Source organism: Curcuma longa, chromosome 1 (genome assembly GCF_044706935.1).
Source record: "Curcuma longa cultivar G26 ecotype Majalengka, Jawa Barat chromosome 1, ITB_CL_G26_1.1, whole genome shotgun sequence".
Classification (NCBI taxonomy): domain Eukaryota; kingdom Viridiplantae; phylum Streptophyta; class Magnoliopsida; order Zingiberales; family Zingiberaceae; genus Curcuma; species Curcuma longa.
This window is the reverse complement of record NC_133861.1, coordinates 26138116-26160614: the sequence shown is the minus strand read 5'-3', so window position 1 is coordinate 26160614 and position 22499 is coordinate 26138116. Positions and strand designations below refer to the sequence as shown.

At 33.0% G+C, this 22499-nt stretch overlaps 2 protein-coding genes across 2 annotated transcripts; one reads left to right on the top strand and one right to left on the bottom strand.

The window, feature by feature from the left end:
- Positions 1-814: 814 nt before the first annotated feature.
- Positions 815-3280, top strand: LOC141826952 (uncharacterized). The gene has a single exon (XM_074714265.1). The coding sequence runs from the start codon at positions 815-817 to the stop codon at positions 3278-3280; it is 2466 nt and encodes an 821-aa protein (XP_074570366.1).
- Positions 3281-4047: 767 nt separating this feature from the next.
- On the bottom strand, positions 4048-20633 carry LOC141835047 (uncharacterized). The gene is made up of 3 exons (XM_074722476.1): positions 20243-20633; positions 19733-20154; positions 4048-4644 (listed from the first exon to the last, which is right to left on the bottom strand). Exons 1-3 carry the CDS (start codon positions 20405-20407, stop codon positions 4206-4208), a joined length of 1026 nt encoding a protein of 341 aa, XP_074578577.1. The 5' UTR covers positions 20408-20633; the 3' UTR covers positions 4048-4205.
- Positions 20634-22499: the final 1866 nt, after the last annotated feature.

Genomic DNA, 22499 nt, shown 5'->3' with positions numbered 1-22499 from the left:
GAGGAGGTAAATTGAGAAACTGCAGTTGGTCACGACGTAGGAGGGTATTGTCTGGCTTCGTCAGGATTCGGGCGTAGGCAAGGCTGGGCTGCACTGGGCTGCAGCCCAGTGCAGCTCCACAATGAGGCCAGTACTAAGTATAAGAGAGCTAGAGCTAATACTCAATAACATGGAAAGAAATAAAAAAGAGCCGAGCTCCGTCCGATGATGGAAAGAGTCAAATACAAGGTGGCCAAGCCAATACCTAGTAACATGGGCTCGAAACTCTTTTTTTTTCTTTCCACAATGAGAGCCAATCCAATACCCGGTAATTGAAGTCCAAATATATACAATCTAGCCCAATATAACAGCCCAATCCAACCTAATAATTAAAGTCAATACAACCCAAATTTAATAAAAACCCTACTTACATGGTTTGATGGAAAGAAAAAAAAGAGTTTTCTTTTATTTGCCGTTTGACGCATCAAGGAGCCGCTCAGTCTCATAACGACAACAGAGGCCGCTCAGTTGGGATCTATTTTTCAAGCTGTTCAACATCATAGGTCCAAGATTATCTCATTCCTTTCTGTTCCTTTTTCAGTTTAGCAATCGAGTTTTATTTTATAATCATTTTCTCAGTTATAGCCGCCGCATCATGCTATTAGTTCCCTTGTTAGCCCTATTATTTGAAATTATTTAATTTTTTTAATTATCATGCTTTATTTGTGACTGTGTTTGAAATTGATTTATTACTGTTATAATTGATTGGTAGTCATTTTTTTGTTCTTAAGTTATAAATAATTAATTTTTAATTATTTTTTGCCCTTAGGTTATAATGGAACACCAACCTTCAAATAAAAAGCCAAAAACATTATTGTCATTTTTTATGAAGAGAGATGAACAATCTGAATTTGATAATCAATTGCAATGTGATATACCTCTGAAACCAACAGTTGGATCCTCTACTTCCGATTTACAACCTCCTTCTGTATCTGGGCCAATAGAACAAAAAGAGGAAGAATTTGATATTTCTTTTATTGAACGAGATCCAGGATTACGAAAATTGATTTGTGAATACCCTGTTAATGAGCGGGATGAGATTAGAAGAGCATATATCAAAGCAGGGCCTTATCAACCCAAACTTGTTGAGTATCCAAGAACAAAAATTGGAAAGCAAAATCGTCGATTTCAATATGCTTGGTTCAAACAATTTCCTTGGCTAGAATATTCACCTTCAAAGGATAAAGCATATTGTTTTCCATGCTTTCTTTTTGAGAACACAAGTAATTCATTGGCTCGTTCTGCACTTGTTTCTGAAGGGTTTAACAGTTGGAAGAGAGTTAATGATGGAGAAAAATGTGCATTTCTTATTCATGTTGGTTCATTGTCTTCATCACATAATAGATGTGTGAAATGTGTTCAGGATTTAATGAAACCAAAGCAAAATATTGACAAAGTGATGAATGCTCAATCTGCAGAAGAAATTGTAAAGAATAGATTACGTCTAAAGGCAACAATTGAAGGGTTATTATGGCTTGCAACTCAAGGATGTCCTTTTAGAGGCCATGATGAATCAGAGAGTTCCTTAAACCGTGGAAATTTTATTGAATTATTGAAATTTCAAGCACATTTGAATGATGAAATTGCAAAAGTTGTGTTACATAATGCCCCGCAAAATGCTAAATACACTTCTCCACAGATTCAAAAGGAAATATTGCATATTCTTGCTAATAAAGTGAGAATAATGATTCGAGATGAATTGGGAGATGCCAAGTTTTGTATTCTTGTTGATGAAGCTCAAGATGAATCTAAAAAGGAGCAAATGACCCTTATTTTAAGATTTGTTAATAATTCTGGTTTTTTGGTGGAACGTTTCTTTGAGATTTTGAGTGTTGAGGATACAACATCGGCAAACCTTAAGAAATCAATTTCTGACATCTTTGTTCAACACAATATTCAAATCCATAATATGAGGGGACAAGGGTATGATGGTGCTAGTAATATGCGTGGTGAATGGAATGGGCTTCAAGCATTATTTCTTAGAGATTGCCCATATGCCTATTATGTACATTGTTTTGCTCATCGTTTACAGTTAACATTGGTTGCAGCTGCTAAGGATGTGCCTTCTATTTGGCAATTCTTTTCTTATTTGACTTCCATTGTAAACTTCGTCACTTCATCTCCTAAACGTCTTAATGATTTACAATCTGCTCAACAAGAAGAGATTGCATATATGTTGGCTATTGGTGAGCGTAAGTCTGGTACAGGGGCTAATCAAGTTGGTACATTGCATAGATCTGGTGCTACTCGTTGGAGTTCTCATTATGATTCTGTTAGAAACTTGATAGACATGTATGCAGCAACTTGTAAGATCCTTGGAAATCTCAGTGAAAATGGGCCAAATGGTGCAATACGTGGAGAAGCTAGTGGTTTATGCAATATAATTATGAGCTTTGAATTTGTGTTTGTGTTGTTTTTGATGGAAAAGATCTTAGAAACCACTGATATTCTTTGTCAAGCTCTACAAAATAAATCACAAGACATTGTGAATGCTTTAAAATTTGTCTCAACCACAAAAGCCATCCTTCTAAAATTTAGAGAAGATGGATGGGATGAATTTTTTGAGAAAGTAAAGGCTTTTTGTGAACGACATAATATTGAGATGCCTAATATGAGCGGTGGTTATAAAGTTAGTCGTTATTGTCAACAACGGAATCATGTCACAGTTGAGCATCATTATCACTATGATATTTTTAATGCTGCAATAGATTTTCAAATGATGGAATTAAATTACAGATTCAGTGAGGCAACAATGGAACTTCTTGCTCTTTGTTCAGCTTTAGATCCTACTGATTCATTTAAAAAATTTAATGTGGATGACATTTGCAAGCTTGCATCAAAATTTTATCCTATGGATTTCACTCAACAAGAAATTCATGCTTTGAAAGCTGAATTGGAACACTATCAATTTGACATAGTTTGTGATCCTGAGTTTCAACAAATTTCTACTCTTTCTGCATTATATAGAGAAATGATTGTGACAAAAAAGGCTGAGAGTTATGTTATGATTCAGAGATTAATTCGTCTTGTATTGACTCTTCCTGTATCAACTGCAACGGCAGAGAGAGCTTTTTCAGCCATGAAATTTCTCAAAACGACACGTCGCAACAAGATGGATGATGATTTACTTTCCGATTGTATGATTCTTTACATAGAACGACAATTGTCTGAGAAAATAGACTTGGAATCAATAATAGACGAGTTTTATACTCTAAAATCTCGTCGAGCACAACTTAAGTAGATATTGAAGTATGTTATATGAAATTTGAACTCTGTAAAAGGATATTTGTATTTAAATATTATATGTTTGTTAAATGTTTATTATATATGTATGCATTTTTTTATAATTTAGCCCAGGACAGTTAAAGATCCTGGCTACGCCATTGGTTTAAATGTGATTGAATTCTCAATTCAAACTTATTTAATTGTTTAAAATTTTTATATTTTAAACTTATTTAATTAATTATTAATTTTAATGATATAAATTTATTTATTTATTTTAAAAAAATTTATTTAATATTTTAATAAAAAATTTATTGATAAATATAATTTATAAATATTATTTATAAATATTAATAAACTAAATATATATATATATATATATATATATATAAATTATTTAAATTTATTTATTTAATTTAATAAATTATTTAAATTTATTTATTTACATTAATCTAATATATATTAAATAAATATAAATAAATTTTATCAAATTGAATACTAAATTTATTCATGAATAAATGAATAACGTTGATTTATTAAATGTAATACACTTGCCAACATGCATGCGTAGGAAAGAACAACCTTGTCTGCTTGAAATCATGATAGATTCTATATTAATATTCTAAAACTCACACACCATATACTTAGATGAAAAAAAAATGAATTTGTTTCTTCAACCATTCCCAATCGCATCGCAACTTAAAACAACCACCTTGGCGGATATGGTAAAATGCTGGTTCTGCCTTTCACCTGTGAGGTGAACAATGTCGACGAATCCATATCAAATTTGCAGCCAAATAGAATAATTTCAAACAACTACCAAAGCTCATCGGTCTCGATTAGTTAGACAATAATAACCCACGCGTATGAAATATTAATATTTCGACTTGCTCTGAAAAAAAAAAACAGTCACTGGATTCTACTGCAACAAAATGGCAACCCCATCACGGAGCCAACAGGCGTTTTATCCCAGTTTTCTGCTCAGTGGTCAACCTTGTTGGAAACCTTATGTCGAACTTGATACGGAGATTTCCTTTCCTGGAGGGATCTTTTGGCATTGGCATTCCCTCTTTCGGGACTACCTCTTCGTAGCCAGGATGAACGACTGAATTAATCGGTATGGTAAGGCTGCGGCCGTCGAGTGTGATCAAGCGAGCAGTATAACCGGTGAGGGCCTCAACCAAAGAGATTTTCTGACTAGTTACCAGATCATTTCCTTCCCTCGTGAATACATCATGTGGCTTTTCATCTATGATGAACACAATGTCTGCAGCAATAATGTTGGGAGCTTCATTGCCCTTTTCTGGGAATGTAATTTTGGTACCCTTTTTCCAACCTGGCTTTATATCAATTGTTAAAATTTCTTCAACGCTCGAGCTCTTCCTGTGACACATCGACCCAAGTAATGGCGAGTAAGAATCATTTGAAACAATTGAAAGAAGGAAAGATAGTACTGAAAGAAAAAAAATGGTTGGCACAGAGAAATAGGTTTTCCACTAGTTTCAAAATACCAAGAGTATTTCAAAATATTCTGCTAAAAAAAAGCCATATGCACAGTATATTATTCACCACGAAGTAATACGTTTAACTAGTCGCAAAAGTACCAACAGAGCACCTCAAAATATTCTGCCTAAAATAAGCCAAATGAGTACTAACTGATTCATCAGACACGTCCATCAAATGTGATCAACTCCAATAGAAAGTGCTCCGAGTTTAGGAACAGTGCAACATTCACATGAAACTATGCTCTAGATAACAGTATAGATTTCAAATAATTCAGTCTTCAAAATACCCAAGAGAAAAAGAAAGAATTGTTTGCCAAGTTCATGCACAATCAAAAGGTGTCCAACAAAGCAATTTTGAAGATACTCTTAATTGGCATAGTAATTAGTTATTTGAATCTCTGATCGGACTCCTCTCTCCCCCATCCATATCCATATCGGAATCCAAGTGAATGCTCGACCACCAATGCAGTGGCAACTCGATATTCATTCCTATTGATAACGTGTAAAAGTTTACAAAAATTGTTAATAATATCCACACTCATCTTGGATTCTCATAACCGAGTCTCAGTAATATATATATGAACAATATTGAATAATACAATATCACAAATAACGCCTTGCAATAACATCCAACATCATGAATTAATTAATTGATGTTATAGTAAAACTGTGATTTACATAAAAAAAGAAAAAAATATCATTAAATCAATATTTATTTATTTAATAATTATATCTTAAATAGTAATGAAAATTATTATTTATACAAAACTTCAATCCAAATCTAAACCTTTGATATTTTAGAACAACAAAACATCCGAACTATTTAAAGTAAACTACATAACTTTTATACCTCCATTAAGCTCTATGTAAGATTACTTCACTATATAACATTTCGATCAATTTATTCATCTTCCTTTTATATATTAACTAGAGTTTTCTTCGAACTCCCTCTAACCTTTTCTTATTCCACTCTAATTCTTCTCTTTATAAAATATATTTTTTTACCTTTAAACATGTCTTTACCATCTCAACTTATTTTCCCAACTATTAACTACCTAATAGTATTTTTTTCATTTCTCTTTTTTAGCAACCTCAGATCCATTTTAACATTCTATAGAAAATCTTCACAACCAACTTAACATTTTCATCATTGCTACATTAATTTTTTTTATAAATTGTTTTCTAACAGCAAGCATTCATCAGGATACAAGCGTCATAAACTTCCTATTGACCTATGCGAGCACACAACAATCGCACAAGACTTCAAAAATGTCATTTCCATTTTTATTGCCTACTCACTTTTTATGGTATTAATGTGTCTTCATCAATATCTTCCTTACTGAATAATAGACCAGAAGATACCTAAAGCTCTTAACTCATCATACACACCTTGATGTATAGTAATTCACTTATTATTCTGGAAGTTATATTTCTCATATTCACTTTGTACTGCAAAAAATTTGCAAATTCTTTTGTCATGACATTGGCCACTTGTGACAATCATGATTATATTTTGAACAGAAAATTACCAATTGCAATAAAAGTGTGAATGGGTCCTTCTAAAAACTAATAAAAAACACCCTCATTGAAGGGAATGGAAATAACTGGATGCAGAAACAAATTTGTTAAATTAGTATATTATCAACTAAAATAGTTTCTCTTTTAAAGAATAATGTTAGAATTAAACAACAACCAAGTCTCATCTCACTAGGTAGGATTGGCTATATGAATACTTCTACACTATTGGACTATCCCCTACTATATCATCGTCTATATTTAAATAAATTTTATCTTATTTTATTGTTGGTAACTAAGTTTTTTTTTATCTTCCTCTTCCTCATTTGATGGGTGTATTTATCATAGTTTCACATCGCCTAACTAAAAGTATTTATTGATAGTCCAAGTACATGTTCGTACCATCTTAAACGTATTTCTTGAAATTTTTTCTCAATAGATGCAACTCCGACTTTCTCTTTAATGTTTTCATTTCTTATTTTATCCATCCTCGTATGACTACACATTCATCTTAACATCCTCATCTCTACAATTTTCATCTTCTGCTCATGTGTTTAAGTCATAGTAACATTTAGCGTCATATAACATAGTAGATCTAACCGCCATTTTGTAGAACTTCCTTTTAAATTTTATAGATAATTTACGATCACATAAAATACTCGATACTCTCCTCTATTTCAACCATTCTACTTGTATTCTATGTAAGACATCTCTCTCAATCCCTCCATCAACAACAACAACAACAACAACCACCAAGCCTTATCCCACTAAGTGGGGTCGGCTATCTCAATCCCTCCATCGTCTTATAAAAATCTTAAATATTTAAAGCTCACAATTTCAAGCAACTCATCATTCCCTATCTTAATAATTATCTCGTTACGTCTAATATTGCTAAATTTAAATTTTATATATTCTGTCTTTACTAACCCCAAAACCTTTCACTTCTAGTGTTTTCCGTCAAGATTTTAATTTAATATTTACTCCTTCACGTGTCTCATCTATCAAAACAATATCATCTGCAAACATGCACCACAATATTGTATTTTGAATATGTTCAGTAAGTTCATCCATGATTAGTGTAAAAAGATAGGGACTTAGAGCTGATCTTTGATGTAATCCTATCTTTATTGGAAATACTTCAGTTAATCCACCTAAAGTCTTCAATCGGGTCGTTATATCTTCATACATATCCTTAATTAGTTTAATATATGTTACATTAACACCTCTCTTTTATAGAATTCTCCATATAATTTCTCGTGAAACTCTATCATAAGCTTTTTCTAAATCAATGAATATCATATGTAGATCTTGTTTTTGCTCTCGATACTATTCAATTAGTTGTCTGAGAAAATGTATAGTTTCTATTGTTGACCTTTCAAGCATGAACCCAAATTGATTTTCAGTCACCATATTCTCCTTCCTTAATCTTTTTTCTATTACTCTTTCCTAAAATTTCATGATATGACTCATTAGCTTAATACCCTTATAGTTTACACAATCTTATACGTCCCCCTTATTCTTATATAAGGGAACTAGAGTACTTACCCTATGTTGATCAGATATTTTTTATTTTTAATATCATATTAAATAATTTTGTAAGTCAATGAATACCTTGTTTCCCTAGATACTTCCATATCTCTATCGGAATATCATCTAGTCCAACGGCTTTCCCATTTTGTATCCCATTTAAATTGATTCTACTTCTGAAGATTGAATTCTACAATAAAAATTTAAGTTTATATACTCATTTGACCTACTTAAATTATCTAAGCTAAGTTGATCACCTAAATCTTTATTAAAAATTAATGAAAATACCTCCTCCACCGCCCTTTTATTTCTCTATCATTTACTATTATCTTATTACATTCATCTTTAATACATCTTATTTTGATAAGATCTTTTGTCTTTTTCTCTCTCACTTTAACTATTTTATAAATGTCTCTTTCCCCTTCTTTTGTATCTAATTTTCGATATAACCGTTCAAAAGTTTCATTCTTAACTTTATTCACTGCTTTCTTAGCCTCTTTCTTGGCTATAGTGTATTTTTAAAAAAAAATTTCCGTTCTTACAAATATATAATTCTTTATAGATTGTTCAGTTTTTTCTTCACTTTCTCTTGTACTTTCTCATTCCACCACCAAAATTCCTTACTTAGTGGTGTATACCCCTTTGACTCACCGAATATACTCTTTGCTACTATTTTTAACTTTGATAACATCTTATCTCATGTTATATTAGAGTCACCATATATTTCACTTAATATTTATGCTCCTACCTTCTTAAATATGTTTTGTTTCTCATCTTTTAGCTTCCACCACTTAATCTAGGAGTCATGTATATTTTTCTTTTATTAATACTATGCTTGAGATGTATATCCAATACTACTAACATATGTTTGGTAGTTAAGTTTTCTCCAAGAATGACCTTGTAATCTTTACAAATCTTTCTATCTCTCTTCCTAATCATAAGAAAGTAAATTTGCAATTTATTATTCTCACTTTTAAATGTGATCAAGTGTTCTTCTCTTTTTTAAAAAAATATATAAGATTATATGTTATCGTAAAATTTAATATAATTTTCTTTTCTTTATTTCTTATTTCAAACCCATAACCCCCATGCACCTTCTCATATTCCTTATTTTTCACTCCAACATGTCCATTTAGATCGCCTCCTAATAAAATCATTTTATTTGACAGAATATTTTATAATACTTCATCAAGAATGTCCCAAAACTTTAATTTGGTATCTTCATCTAATCTTGTTTGGGGTGCATATACACTAATTACGTTCATAATTTCTTCCTCTACTACTATCTTGAGAACTATAATTCTATCCCCTTTTCTAGCTACTCCTACAACTTCATCCTTTAACGAACTATCTACAATAATACCCACTTTATTTCTTGTTTCACTCTTTCTTGTATACCATAACTTAAAACTAAAGTTCTCTATCATCTTTGCCTTCTCGCCTAACCATTTTGTCTCTTGTAAATACAAAATACTAATTCTTCTCTTAATCATCGTATCAACTACCTCTATTATTTTACCAGTGAGAGTTCCTATGTTCCATGTTTCAAATCTTAAATTATTAATTTTCTTATAATATTTGTTTGTATCCAACCTATAATGTGAGAACTTTTACCTATTTAACACTACATTCAAGTTCTTATAGAGATATAACAATCCTTGCCGATACATTATAGTCAAATTATGCAACACAGACTCTTGCATATTTATCATTACACACGAGTTCTAGAGATGTGATCCTTGCGAAGACGTTACAGTCGGACCTTGCAACGTGTTGCTTCTGGAGAACAACCTAACATTAACACAATAATTTAATAGATTCATTCATTGAGTATTTATCTTAATTTAGCCGGTGGTTGGCAACCTAATGCAAACCCTTCTTTTTTATCCGGGCTTGGGACCATTCATGATGAGGTTAATTCATCATGGGCGGAGTTAATGTTAGAATTAAACATGAACGTTAATTTGTAAGTATTATTAAAATAATTATAAAATATTAAATAAGACTAAATAAAAAAATGTTTTTAATATAATATGATTTTATCTAATAATAAATAATAGTACAAGCATTATGGATAAATATAACATTAATAACTAACATTAATTATGACATTAAAGTAACAAATGCAAGAAAAAATATCATTCTCAAAATAAAATTAGTTTAGATGTCAATACATAATTGCATATTTTATCTTAAATATAATATCTTTTTTTTATTGTTTTTCAGTAGTATATTTTTTACAAACTAAGTGCCTTCTTAAGTAGGCTTTCTCATATACAGATAAAATTAAGGTATTTGGTCAACTATTGGAATGCTTTTGGATAAGCTAAAGAACTTTTAGTTGTCACATTAATGCCAATTCAACTTAAATATGTAGGCATGACCACAATTGTTTTATAATATCATCTTCTAAGTTACCTATAATCAGGCAACTATTCTGCCCTTGATGTCTTAACCTCATGAATCCACCTCAATCAAGAATGAAGCCTTCAGTACCAAGAAAGGTAATATATGCAAAAGCAATTATAAAGATATCTGCTAGACAGTGCTCTTAAGATCGAAAGGGAATAGCTAATTAGTCCCATTAATTGAAGAACTGGAGATCAATCGTCCAGTTGGATCAATGAGAATCTCAATTTGACCTGAATTTTAAACTGGTCAAGTCAGGTAGTTCATCAGTTTAAGGGGTGGATCAGTTTTAGAACATCGTTGCTAGATAACTAGAAAGGACAAGGACTATAAATGAACAAAATATTAATTTATGAAACATGTTCGATACTCTACTTGACAAGATCTTATTTGTGTTCATTTGATATTGAAAAACAAATTATACAAACACCCTTGACACTAGTAAATTGGCACATTGATAAAGATCATGAAACAATTCATGAATAATCTTAATTATTTCAGCAATTTATCAAAGGGACACATAAAGTTTCCAAATTCCCAAAAGGCACGCTAAGATTTCATTCTTCCCAAAAGGCGCACCTCATTCTCATATTACCATTTCGCCAACCACTGACTATTTCTCTTTCCTCTCTTCTTTTTTTTCTCTCCTTTGCATACAACATCTTTTCTCTCTTCTTTTCCTTTTAAATTAAATTAACTTTTAATTTTAGACTTTAATAAATAATCCTCTAAATTTATTTGATTTTAATTTTAAAACTTTAATAAAAAATTTAAAAATATAAAAGAAGGTTAATAAAATATTAAAAATATTTTTCTATTTTTTAATATCTAATTATAAAATAATAAAATAAAATTAATAACGAGAACTTATTTTATTAATAAAAATAATAAAAAATCGCTTTGGTATTTATTTTTAAAGACCAACACCACAGTTTAAATATCAACATCACTGCAGTGTTTGTGTTTAAAAAACAACACCATTGTGATGTTGATTTTTAAAAACTAATACCATAGCTTAAACACCAGCACCATAATTGTGTTGGTGTTTAAAAATCAGCACCACAATGGTGCTAGACAATTTAAACACCAGAATTATTGTGGTGTTGATTTTTTAAAAATAGTAAAGTATGACATATTTGGACTTTGAAGCATTTCAAAAACCTATAGCACTTGGAATTGGTTTGATCGGAGCTCTCTAGATTCATCAATGGATTTTGACTGAAACTCACTGATGAACCTAAGAGATTTAGATTTTTGAAAAGTTAACATGTAATGAAAGAGTGTAGCGCAGTGAAGTTATGTATGGTATCTATGTTTGATTCTGACATCCCTATGATAAATTATGTGTATATGTCAATTGTCTTAAATTCATAAATTTTGAAAATCTTCTGATTGCTACTATTACTGACATCAAGCTGATATCTCTAGGCACGTATAAGCTCCGGAGCATTTTAGAAACTTATAGCACTTGAAATGGATCCAATCGAAGCTCTCTAGGTCTATCAATAAATATTGACCGAAATTCATTTATAGACATAGAAGATTTAAATTTTTGAAAAGTTAAAATGTAATGTAAGAGAGTAGTGTAGTTAAGGTGTTTATAATATCCATTACTAGTTCTAATATCCCTACGATAGATTATGGGCAAAAATTAATAAAAAAAAGATAATTTCTTTTGAACCTCTGACAATGCCCCAAATGATATTTTTGGATCTGAAACTGGTATGTTACGAGTTTCATCTAGTACACAATCGTAGATATCTGAACGAACTTCGATTTGACAGATAGAATGTCTCATTCTGATACCCGAGTCAAAAGTTATGACCTCCGGATGTAGACATTTGACACATACATATAACTTATCATAGGGATGTCAGAACTAGACATGGACAACATATATACCTTTTACACACTAACCTCTCTCATCTCATTGTAAGTTTTCAGAAATCTAAATCTCCTAGGTCCATTAATAGGTTTTGATCAAAATCCATTGATGGATTTAAAGAGCTCTGATCGAACTCATTCCAACTCATATAGGATTCTACAATGCAAGAGAGTCCAAATGTGCCCTCCATTATCATTGTAAAGGATTCTCGACATTGCTAAAAAAGTTTAGAAAGTTTCAGACTTTGTGCCAATTAGCGCGGGCCTATAACTTCGTGTAGGAGACTCATGACTAATATTTCTCACCATATCTACCTTCTACACCTCCACACTTCCATCTCATTGTAAAATTTCAAAAATCCAAATTATCTAGATCCATCAATAAGTTTTGGTTAAAACTTATTAATGGACTAGAGAACTCCAATCGGATACATTCCAACTCCTGTGGGTGTATTAGGTGAACCTAAGTCTAAATAAATCCTCGTTTACTATTTTAAGACTCTCCTAGCAATACCCAAAATGATTTGAAACTTTCATAACACTGTGGTGCTAGTTTTTACTATGATGTTGGTTTCCGAAAACCAACACCACAATGGTGTCGTTTCGAAGACCAACACCATAGTGGTGTCAATCTTCGAAAACCAGCACCACAGTGTGTGAGAAGAACCAACACTATGATGTTGGTTTCAAAATACTAGCCCCACTATGATGTTAGTCTTCAAAGACCAACACCACGGTCTGTGCTAGTTGGCACACGACTATAGCTTCGCTTACATGTCTTAAGATCCAGAATTGGATACCATATATACCTCCTACACACTCACATCTTCCATCTTATGGCAATTTCAAAAATCCAAATACTCTAGGTCTATCAATGGGTTTTGGTCTTAAAAACTCTAATGAGACTCATTCTAACTCTTGTAGGTTTCTACATTACCTAGGAGTCCAAAGGTGTCGTTATCATCGTAAAGGATTTTCAACATTGCTCAAAAGGTTTAAAAAGTTTCAGACTTTGTCAATTAGCAGTGCCTTATAACTTCGTGTAAGAGACTCATGATCAATATTTCTCACCATATCTACCTTATACACACTCCACACTTTCATCTCATTATAAAATTTCTAGGTTCATCAATGAATTTCAACCAAAATCCATTAATGAATCTAAAGAGCTCCAATCGGACTCATTCCAACTCCTATAGATTTATTAGGTGAATCTGAGTCCAAATAAGATCTAGTTTATTGTTTTAAGACCCTCCTAATACTGCTCAAAATGATTTGAAACTTTCAAAATACTATAATGCTCATTTCCGAAGACTAACATCACAGGGGTGCTGATCTTCAAAAACAACACCATAGTATGTAAGAAGAACCAACACTGTGGTGTTAGTTTCAAAAGATCCACTGTAGTGCTAAATTTCAAAAACTAACATCACAGTAATGTTGGTATTTAAGTTGCAGTGTTAGTTTTTAAAAATTAATATCAAAGTGATTTTTTATTTTATTTTTTTATTATTTTTATTAATAAAATCATCTCTTGTTATTAATTTTATTTTTATTCTTTTATAATTAGATAATAAAAAATAGAAAATTTATTTTTAATATTTTATTAACCTTCTTTTATATTTTTTTAATTTTTATTAAAGTTTTTAAATTAAAATTAAATAAATGTAAAGGATTATTTATTAAAGTTTAAATTAAAATTCAATTTAATTTAAGAGGAAAGAGAAGAGACGAAAGATGTTGTGTGCAAACATGCATAGAAGAGAGGAAAGATATTGCATGCAAAGGAGAGATAGAAAAAGAATAAAGAAGAGTGGAGAGAAAAAGTCAACTGTGGGCAAAGGGGGGTAAAATGGGGATTAGATGCACCTTTTGGAAAGAATGAAACCTATGTATGCTTTTTGGGCATTTGAAAACTTTAGCTGCACACTTTGGGAAATTATCGTAATTATTTACTTGTTTAAAGTTTGATTATAATTTGATGTTTTATTTTTATACCCAAATACATAAAAAAATGCAACAATAATAATCAAACTTTTATATTACTAAGTGAGATCGGCTATATGGATTTTCTTACATCGTTGAGTTCAATCCCCTATGATATCTTCATTTATATTTAAATGAATTTCATCTTTTTTTATCGTTGCTAACCAAGTCTTCTTTGGTTTCTATCCTCCTTGATTAATATGAGTATGTCATAGTCTCACATCGACTAACTGAGATATTTATTGATCACCTATGTATATGTTCATCTTAAACACGTCTATCGGAGTTTTCCCTTAACAAACGCAACTATGGCTCTAGCATGTCTGCACATCCACTTTAATCCTCATCTCTGACTTATCATATGCTCATGTGCACGATTCATAGGCCAACATTCAACTGTCTAATCATCATTTTCTGATCTTTCCTTTTAAGCTTTAGAAGACCTTGTGATCACAAAGAATACTTGAAGCTCTCCTTCAATTCAACATTTACATGAATCCTATGTAAAACATCTCTATCAAACCCCTATATCCTTTATCATCTGTTATCTTAACAACTATTTTGCTACGTCTATTACTATTAAAATTAAAATTCATATATTTTATCTTTACTAACCTAAAATCTTTTACTTCAAATGTTTCCACCAAGATTAAAGCTTAGCATTTCCTCCTTCACATGTCTCATCAACAAAAATAATGTCATCTGCAAATAACATGTACCATAGTAACGTGTTTAATGAATTCATCCATAACTAGTATAAAAAAATGAACTTAGAGTTAATCTTTGATGTGACACTATCTTTATAGGAAACACTTCGATTAATCCGCCTAAAGTATTTTCTCTTGTCATTACATCGTCATATATATCCTTAATTGTGTCAATATATGTTATGCTAATACCTTTCTTTCTAAAATTCTCTACATAGTTTCCCTCAAGACTGTCATAAAATTTTTCTAGATCAATCAATATCATGTGTAAGTTTTACTTCTTTTCTCGATACTTTTGAATCAATCGTGTGAAAAGATGTATAACTTCTATTATCGATCAATCAAGCATGGATCCAAATTGATTTTGTCTTTTTTCTATCACTTTTTTCAAAAGTTCATGATATAATTCATTAGCTTAATGTCCCTATAATTCGCATAATTTTATATGTCTCCTTTATTTTTATATAAGGAAACTATAGTGCTTACCCTCCATTGATCAAACATTCAATACTCTTCTTCCCTAAGTACTTCCAGACCTCTATTATAATTACAAATTTATTAGTATAATAAATATTTTATAAATTCAATAATCTTATATAATTTATGATATTTAAATTTTAAAGATAAAAAATAGTAAAATTTCATTTATTGGATCATTGTTTAATTACATTTTAAGTACAATAATGTCTTTATTAGAGGCAGATAACAAGCTCAAGCTTGACTCAACCTTATTAAGATAAATGAACAAGCTTGAACAGTCAGTCAAGGTCAACCTCAACCCTAGAACTCAACCATAGACTCAACCTAGAAAAGACATTTAATCCGATGACCTTATCAAAATGCATTTAGTCTTGCCAAGTGATCTTTCCATTTAAGTAGCATATTTAAGTCTTCATAAGGTTGTAAGTACAACAAGAAGTAACAGTTTCATGATTTAGAGGGTAACTTACTTGGCATTTTTTACTATTATTGCAATATTCTCAAAAACACCTATTCTTAGTTTTAGTACTTGTCAATCTTATTTTGTAGATTTAGATGTATAATAATTGTATTATCAGAGCAATGCAAAATCATTTCAATGTTACAATTAATTTTTTAGCCGAGCGGGTAAGACAAGTGAATTTAGAAAGGAAGTAGGGTTTAAATGAGAGGAATTTAGAGTAATTTTTGGCATTTAAAGCTACTTATGTGTGCTCAAGGGCATATGTGCATATGTAATTTAGAAAACTTAGAGGGAAAACATAATGTACAAAGAAAAATTAATTACCAAATAGAAAGAAAGAAAGGGAGTAGGTTTTGGTGGGTTGTTTATGCAATATCAAGTAGGGACTACTTCATTGGTTTGGTTGAAACCTTTTATGGCTATGCCCCTTTGTTTTTCCCATTTTCCCAAAGCATTATCTCCTCTCCTCTTTCCTTATGGCCAATGGCATCAAGTTGGAAGTATTTTCCTTTGCAACTAACGGCATCAAAGTGAACAATAACCATCAGAGACAGGGGAAGCAACTAAGGGATAGGGCAACAAACCTAGAGCAGTTTTTAGAGTCTAGAGAAGCCCTAGAGGCGCATGTTTGGCCTTAAAGGGAAGAATGACCTAATTGGAGGTTTGGATCCTAAATAGGTTGTTTATGATTTTAGCAATACTAAGGGGATCTGGTGCACATCTTTTATAAGAAATATACCCTCTTAAGGTTTGTAGTTAATAACTCCACTATGTATCATTAGGCATAGAACCTTTTCCCTCATTGCTAGATGAAGGTGATATTATTCACCTTGAGGAGAATGAGGACAATTAGTAACCGAACAATAAAGGAAGATAAATACCGTGTATGCTTGCCAATGAAATTTCAAACTTCTCTTGCTAATATTTAGCAAGGTCATAAAACAATTAGAAACGGAATAAAAATATAAACAAATGCAAGAACACACTACAATTGCTAACACATTCGTTTACGTGGTTTGGCAACCCCAAGTCTACTACTCCATAGCCTATGATCCTCTCCAAAGGATCACTCCTAGATGCCCTTTATATTTTATGCCCTATATATTTTCTCCTTCTCAGTAGCATAAGAAGTGGAACCCCCTCTTATAAATCTTTCAAAACATACAAAAAACAAGATACAAGACAGGCATACAAAATAATGAAAATACAAACGTTGCAATCTATCATAGAAGAGGTTTGAATAGACGTGAGTTATTATTTTGTTTGCAACCCATTCATCCCGTTATATAGTATCTTCTTCTAATTCAAATGTTTTGAAGCGATCAGTCAACTAATTTCTTGTGGTTGTTATTCGATCATGTCATTACGCCTTCTATTAATGACTTAACGACTAACCTGAGTCGATTGCATCAATCGATTAATATCCACATCAGTTGACTAAACTAAACCATAAAAGCTAAATATTCTTTAGGGTTTTGTGTTTCTATCAATTGACTCAATAACTAGTCGACAGGATTCTTAAATACGATCATCCTAATAATCGAGTCTTACATAAATTGAGAACTACCCTCTCCTGGGTATATGTCCTCTCTTGGGTACATGTTCTTTCAACTATCAGCTCACCATACAACTATCTCTGCTACAAAGTCATCTCTAATCAAACTTCTCGTCCCTCAAATGTGTCCAACCCCTCAGCTCGTTACTCATGTCATCCTTCATGCTCTCCTTACGTAATATGCTTGACGGGCACAATTCTATATCGATGTTCCTTATCTTGTAGTCCCTCAAATGTCTAGTACCACCCTTCTTCGATCTCTACGAACTTCAAGCCATCGGATAACCAAGACCTTAGCCATGCCATGTTGCCTCCATGTGCATATCCATTAAGTCCTATATAATTCAAACACACATATCAAACAAAATCACAAATCCTAACTTAAACCCTTTATATAAATATCAAAACCCAAGATCAAACCCGACTACTTAGAGCGCGATTATACCAACAGGTGAATGTAGGAGGCACCTTCAAAAGGCTACAAATAGAGATGTTTCTACAATTGGTCAATATGTTAAAAAGGAGAGTATAGTTGGATTTGTTAATTTGCGGCGACTTTAAGTGTTCAAAATATTTTTGTTGAACATGCATGGCGGCGTTGTCCTTATAGTACATTTTTAGGTGTCGACCCTAAACAAATGAAGGTGTCAACCTTACTTCTTATCACAACATTAACCCTTATATGCATGGTGCACAATGATGTCAACCCTATTTCACATGTACAATTAGAAAGTTTAATCCGACACATACATAGATGTGCATTTGCATTATATATTTCATTTGTCAATTGTTGTTTGATATGGCATGTAAGTGAGAATGGTTATTCTTAACTAACATAGCATGCAAGTGAGAATGGTTTGGAAAATGTTCAAGTGAAACTCTAAACTAGTTTGTATAAGAGTAATGAACATCAATTGGAAAAATGATGAATTCCCCTCATAGTATTACATATGTTCCAAACTCTATTTATCTGTTTGTCTACCAAATTCATGTCACAAACTATTGACCCTAAGTGTTCTATTTAATAATGAAAGAGTTGTATGATAATGCGAACTAATAACAATAATTCTTATAGATCCACCCTGGTCATATAGATCAACCCATTAAAAATGGTTAGTTGACCCTATTTTCCAAAATCCTACTAGTGTTGACCAAAACTTTTTATGAGTTAACCTTATTTCCCATAAGTAGCATGGATGGACCCAAAAACTTTCTAAGGTTGACACAGCTCTTATACCCAGCTCTATCATTTTAGGTCAACCCACTATTTTTCTTGGGTTGACCTAATCTGAAACAATAAATTTGCTATTATTCAGGGTGACAACTATAGTCTTAACACACATGCATCGTGACAAGTTCTACTATAACCCTTAATTACTAGCACTTCCTTGCATCATTCTATAATTAATATAGTTATGTACAATTAAAGATATGTAATAATACAAATTAAGATCTCACTCACGAAACAGAGATGAATATAAGAATATTTACAAGGCATCTTAGAAAACCAAAACCCAATTGTACTCAACAGATTGAAAAATGCCAGTGATCCCATGAGTACAACAAAGTATCAAAATGGCACATGAAACTAAGGTCAACTAGTTTCTATACAATAAAAGGATATCTTTTAATCCCTTTTGGCAGTATCAAGAGTCTAAGAAAAAGAAAGAAATGATGCATCTAGTTGCTGATACAAGTTTTATTGAAATATACCTGCGATGGCCAAATAATTGTTACACTTTCTTCAATAGTGAACTGAAAACTATCAACCAACATCATAATTTCATGGTCATTTGTCCAAAGCTACAAAAATAGTACTTAACAAGACTCAACACAGAAGCAATTAAATAGAAACATGTGTGCTAATTTAAGATTGTATACAATAACTTTTTATGAGGCCTACTTGCATGAAAAATATCACAAATAGAAAATCCTCCTAAAAATTAACTACTGCAATTTTTAAAAATGAACGTACTTTTTCTAAACTAATTTTGCTTGCCATTTCTTTAAGTATAATTAATTGCAGCTAACAAATCACCCACATGTGGCATGACTATTGTCTATGCATCTGCATCTTGATATGATCAACAAGCGTGGAATTCATCAAATTTAGCAACATAGGGTGTAATTAAAATAGATATATTGCACATTTTATGTTCTTTTAATCTAAAACAACTGCAAAACATTACATCAGAAACCTTAACCAGGATCTTTCATGGATAACATGGTTTTATTTCTAAATTAATTCAATGAAGATAACTGATAACCTAGTTAGCTCAGACCAACTAAAGATTTGCTTCAGATGAACTAGTTATAATAATAATAATAATAATAATCAAATTAGAAAAGTGAGAACAATTCCAGGCTAGCATTTGCTAAACTAATTCAACCACTTAAAGGGAACAATGGCAAACGAATAAATGGAATAGAAGAAACTCACCCGTTGGCATCAACAATCTCCCTAGAAATCTTCATCTTTTTGGTTGTGCCCTTATACAAGTCCTCCAGGCTGCATGGCAGCCGGTTCTCGATGGGCGCTTGCTTCCTTGGTTGCTGAGTGTACATCGTCGCGCCTTCCCCGCCGCTAAATGACGACCCAAATAAGTCGTCCCTGAACATCCCTCCCATTCCGCCTGGGAACCTCGATCCGCTCCTGGTCCCGCCACCCATGCCTCCGAACGGGCTGGAGAAACCGAAGAACTCGGCAAATATGTCATCGGCACTCCTAGGGTTGAACCGGAACGAGCTCGGCCCTCCTTCGGTACCGCTAAACCCACCGGCACCGGGCGGAGGGACCTGCCCCTTGAGGCCCTCCTCGCCGTACTGGTCGTAGACGGCGCGCTTCTGCGGATCGCTCAGGACCTACCGAAACAAAGAGATCCAATGGTTCAGAATGATCGGAGCTTCGGAGGCGACAGATCAAGGAGGAGGGGGAAGGAAGAGATGGTACCTCGTACGCTTCGGAGATCTGCTTGAACCTTGCCTCGGCTTCCTTCTTATTGTTGGGGTTCTTGTCTGGGTGCCACTTCATGGCGAGCTTGCGGTAGGACTTCTTGAGATCGTCTTCCTTGGCGCTCCTATCGACGCCCAGGACCTTGTAATAGTCCACGCCCATCTCCGTCTTCTTCTTCGCTTCTGCTCCTGGCTTTCGCTGCTTGCTCCGATGGAGGTAAGCGGGGTGGGTTTCGAAGGAGTTCCTCCTCTTTGATAGTAATTCTTCTTCTTCTCCTTCTTCTTCCAGTTGTTTGTTTCTCGCGGTCGCCGTCGTTCGTCGTCGTCGCCGCCGCTTGTGGGATTGGTTCGGGGATGTGGCTGTAGTTGGACGGTGGGGTTGGAACGAGTTTCGAAGTTTCTAGAACCGTGGGCTGACCAAATAAGCCGGAGCCCAATTAAATATGCAGCAAGGGAATCGAGTTTAATATTTTAAACTGAAATTTTAATTATATTTACTAATATTATAAAACAACAATTAAATTTTATTTAATTGAGACAGGATGGATATATAAATTTTCTTACTAGTTTATTAAATTTAATTCTTTATTATATTCTTATTTATTAAATAAATTTTATTTTTTATTATTATTAACCAAACTTTTTAAACCTCTTTTATTTTTTTATTAGATTAACATACATTTTTATTAGATTTTTAACCTAAATACATATCTATATCAGGTTAAATATATTTCTCAAAAATTTATTTAATAAATATAATTTTAATTTTATCTCAAATATTTTTATTTTTATTTTATCGCTTCTCATATTTTTCATATATTTACTTTAACATCTTCATTTTCTCTAAGGGGTTGGTTTGTAGACGGGTTGAAGAGGTTGGAATCGGAATGAAATTAGTTTCATTCCCATACCTAATGCTTGGTAAATGGGAATCGGAATTAAGGTATGATTTTGATTCTCTTATTTTGATAACCTACTCACCCCTCGGTTATCATTAAACTCATTCCCCCCTCTTCGTTTTTTTTTTTGTCTCAGACCACAAAGCCCTCGCCACATCGCGTCGTCTCACCTCCCCCTCGCGTGTCTCCCCTCCTCCTCTAGGCGGCGCCGCGCTTCTCCCCGCCGCCTCCTTCAGGCGGCGCCGCGCTTCTCCCCGCCGCCTCCTTCTCCAGGCGCCGCCTCCTTCTCCAGGCGCCGCCTCCTTCTCCAGGCGAAGCTCGCTTCTCCCTCCTCCTCACCTCGCATCGCTCCTCCTCCTCACACGCTAGGGCTCATCAACCACGCCCACCACAAGCCAAAGCATCCAACAAAATCTGACAGAAGCTCCCATCTTAAGCTCAAAGGTGTGTTCTTCCACGAACTCTGTTCTTCTCTATTCAGTTGGTGTTTCTTTATTGTTGTAGTTTCTTCGTCTTTTTTAACTCATGCCTTCCGTTTGCCTGTTCGACTACTATGCTATGAAAAAAAGATATTAAATCTTTGTTTTGCATTTCGGCGGTGTTGATTGTGGTTTCGGTTTGAGAAATCGGGAGAAAGAAAGCTTTTTGTGGTGGATTAGGGTAGATATGTGAGCAGAAATCTGCCGATTAGATTGGGGGAAAGTGTTGTGGGATTTGAGGGAGTAAACCATGGGTTGCTCGCCCGATATCGAAGATTTCTTTGTTCTTGATTCTTAAATTAAGACTAATTGGTCATTCATGACCTTATGCAAGTAGTAGTCATTCTGAAAGCTTGTTTCTGGTCATTGTTCTCAATTCTCGTAGATAATTTCGCCTCTTACTGGAATGACATTGCATTTTTAATAATATTATGGGTTGGAAACATTTCGTCTCTTAATGAATTTCTATTTAACTTTGTAGAAAGATGGCACGACCACAATTTAACTATAGAAGATTAATGTGCACTTTATGGAATATGTATGGAATGCTCATGGTTTGTTTGGTGGTCCTACTTTATCAAATTGCAATACTTACATATCGCCGAAGTAGGATTCGTCAAATAAAAAGTAGGGAGGACAAACAGATTGCACGTGTGGAATGGATGTTCAGCCTTACAAAAGAGAGCGATGAAATAAGTATTAGTGAATTTTGAATGGATTGAAAAACATTTAGGATATTGTGTGATATGGTACAAGATGTTGGAGGTTTAAAAGCTACAAAAAATGCCACCATTGATGAAATTGTGGCCGTATTTGTTTACGTGTTGGCGCATCATAAAAAAAATCGTACGATGAGTCTGCTTTTTAAAAGAAGTCG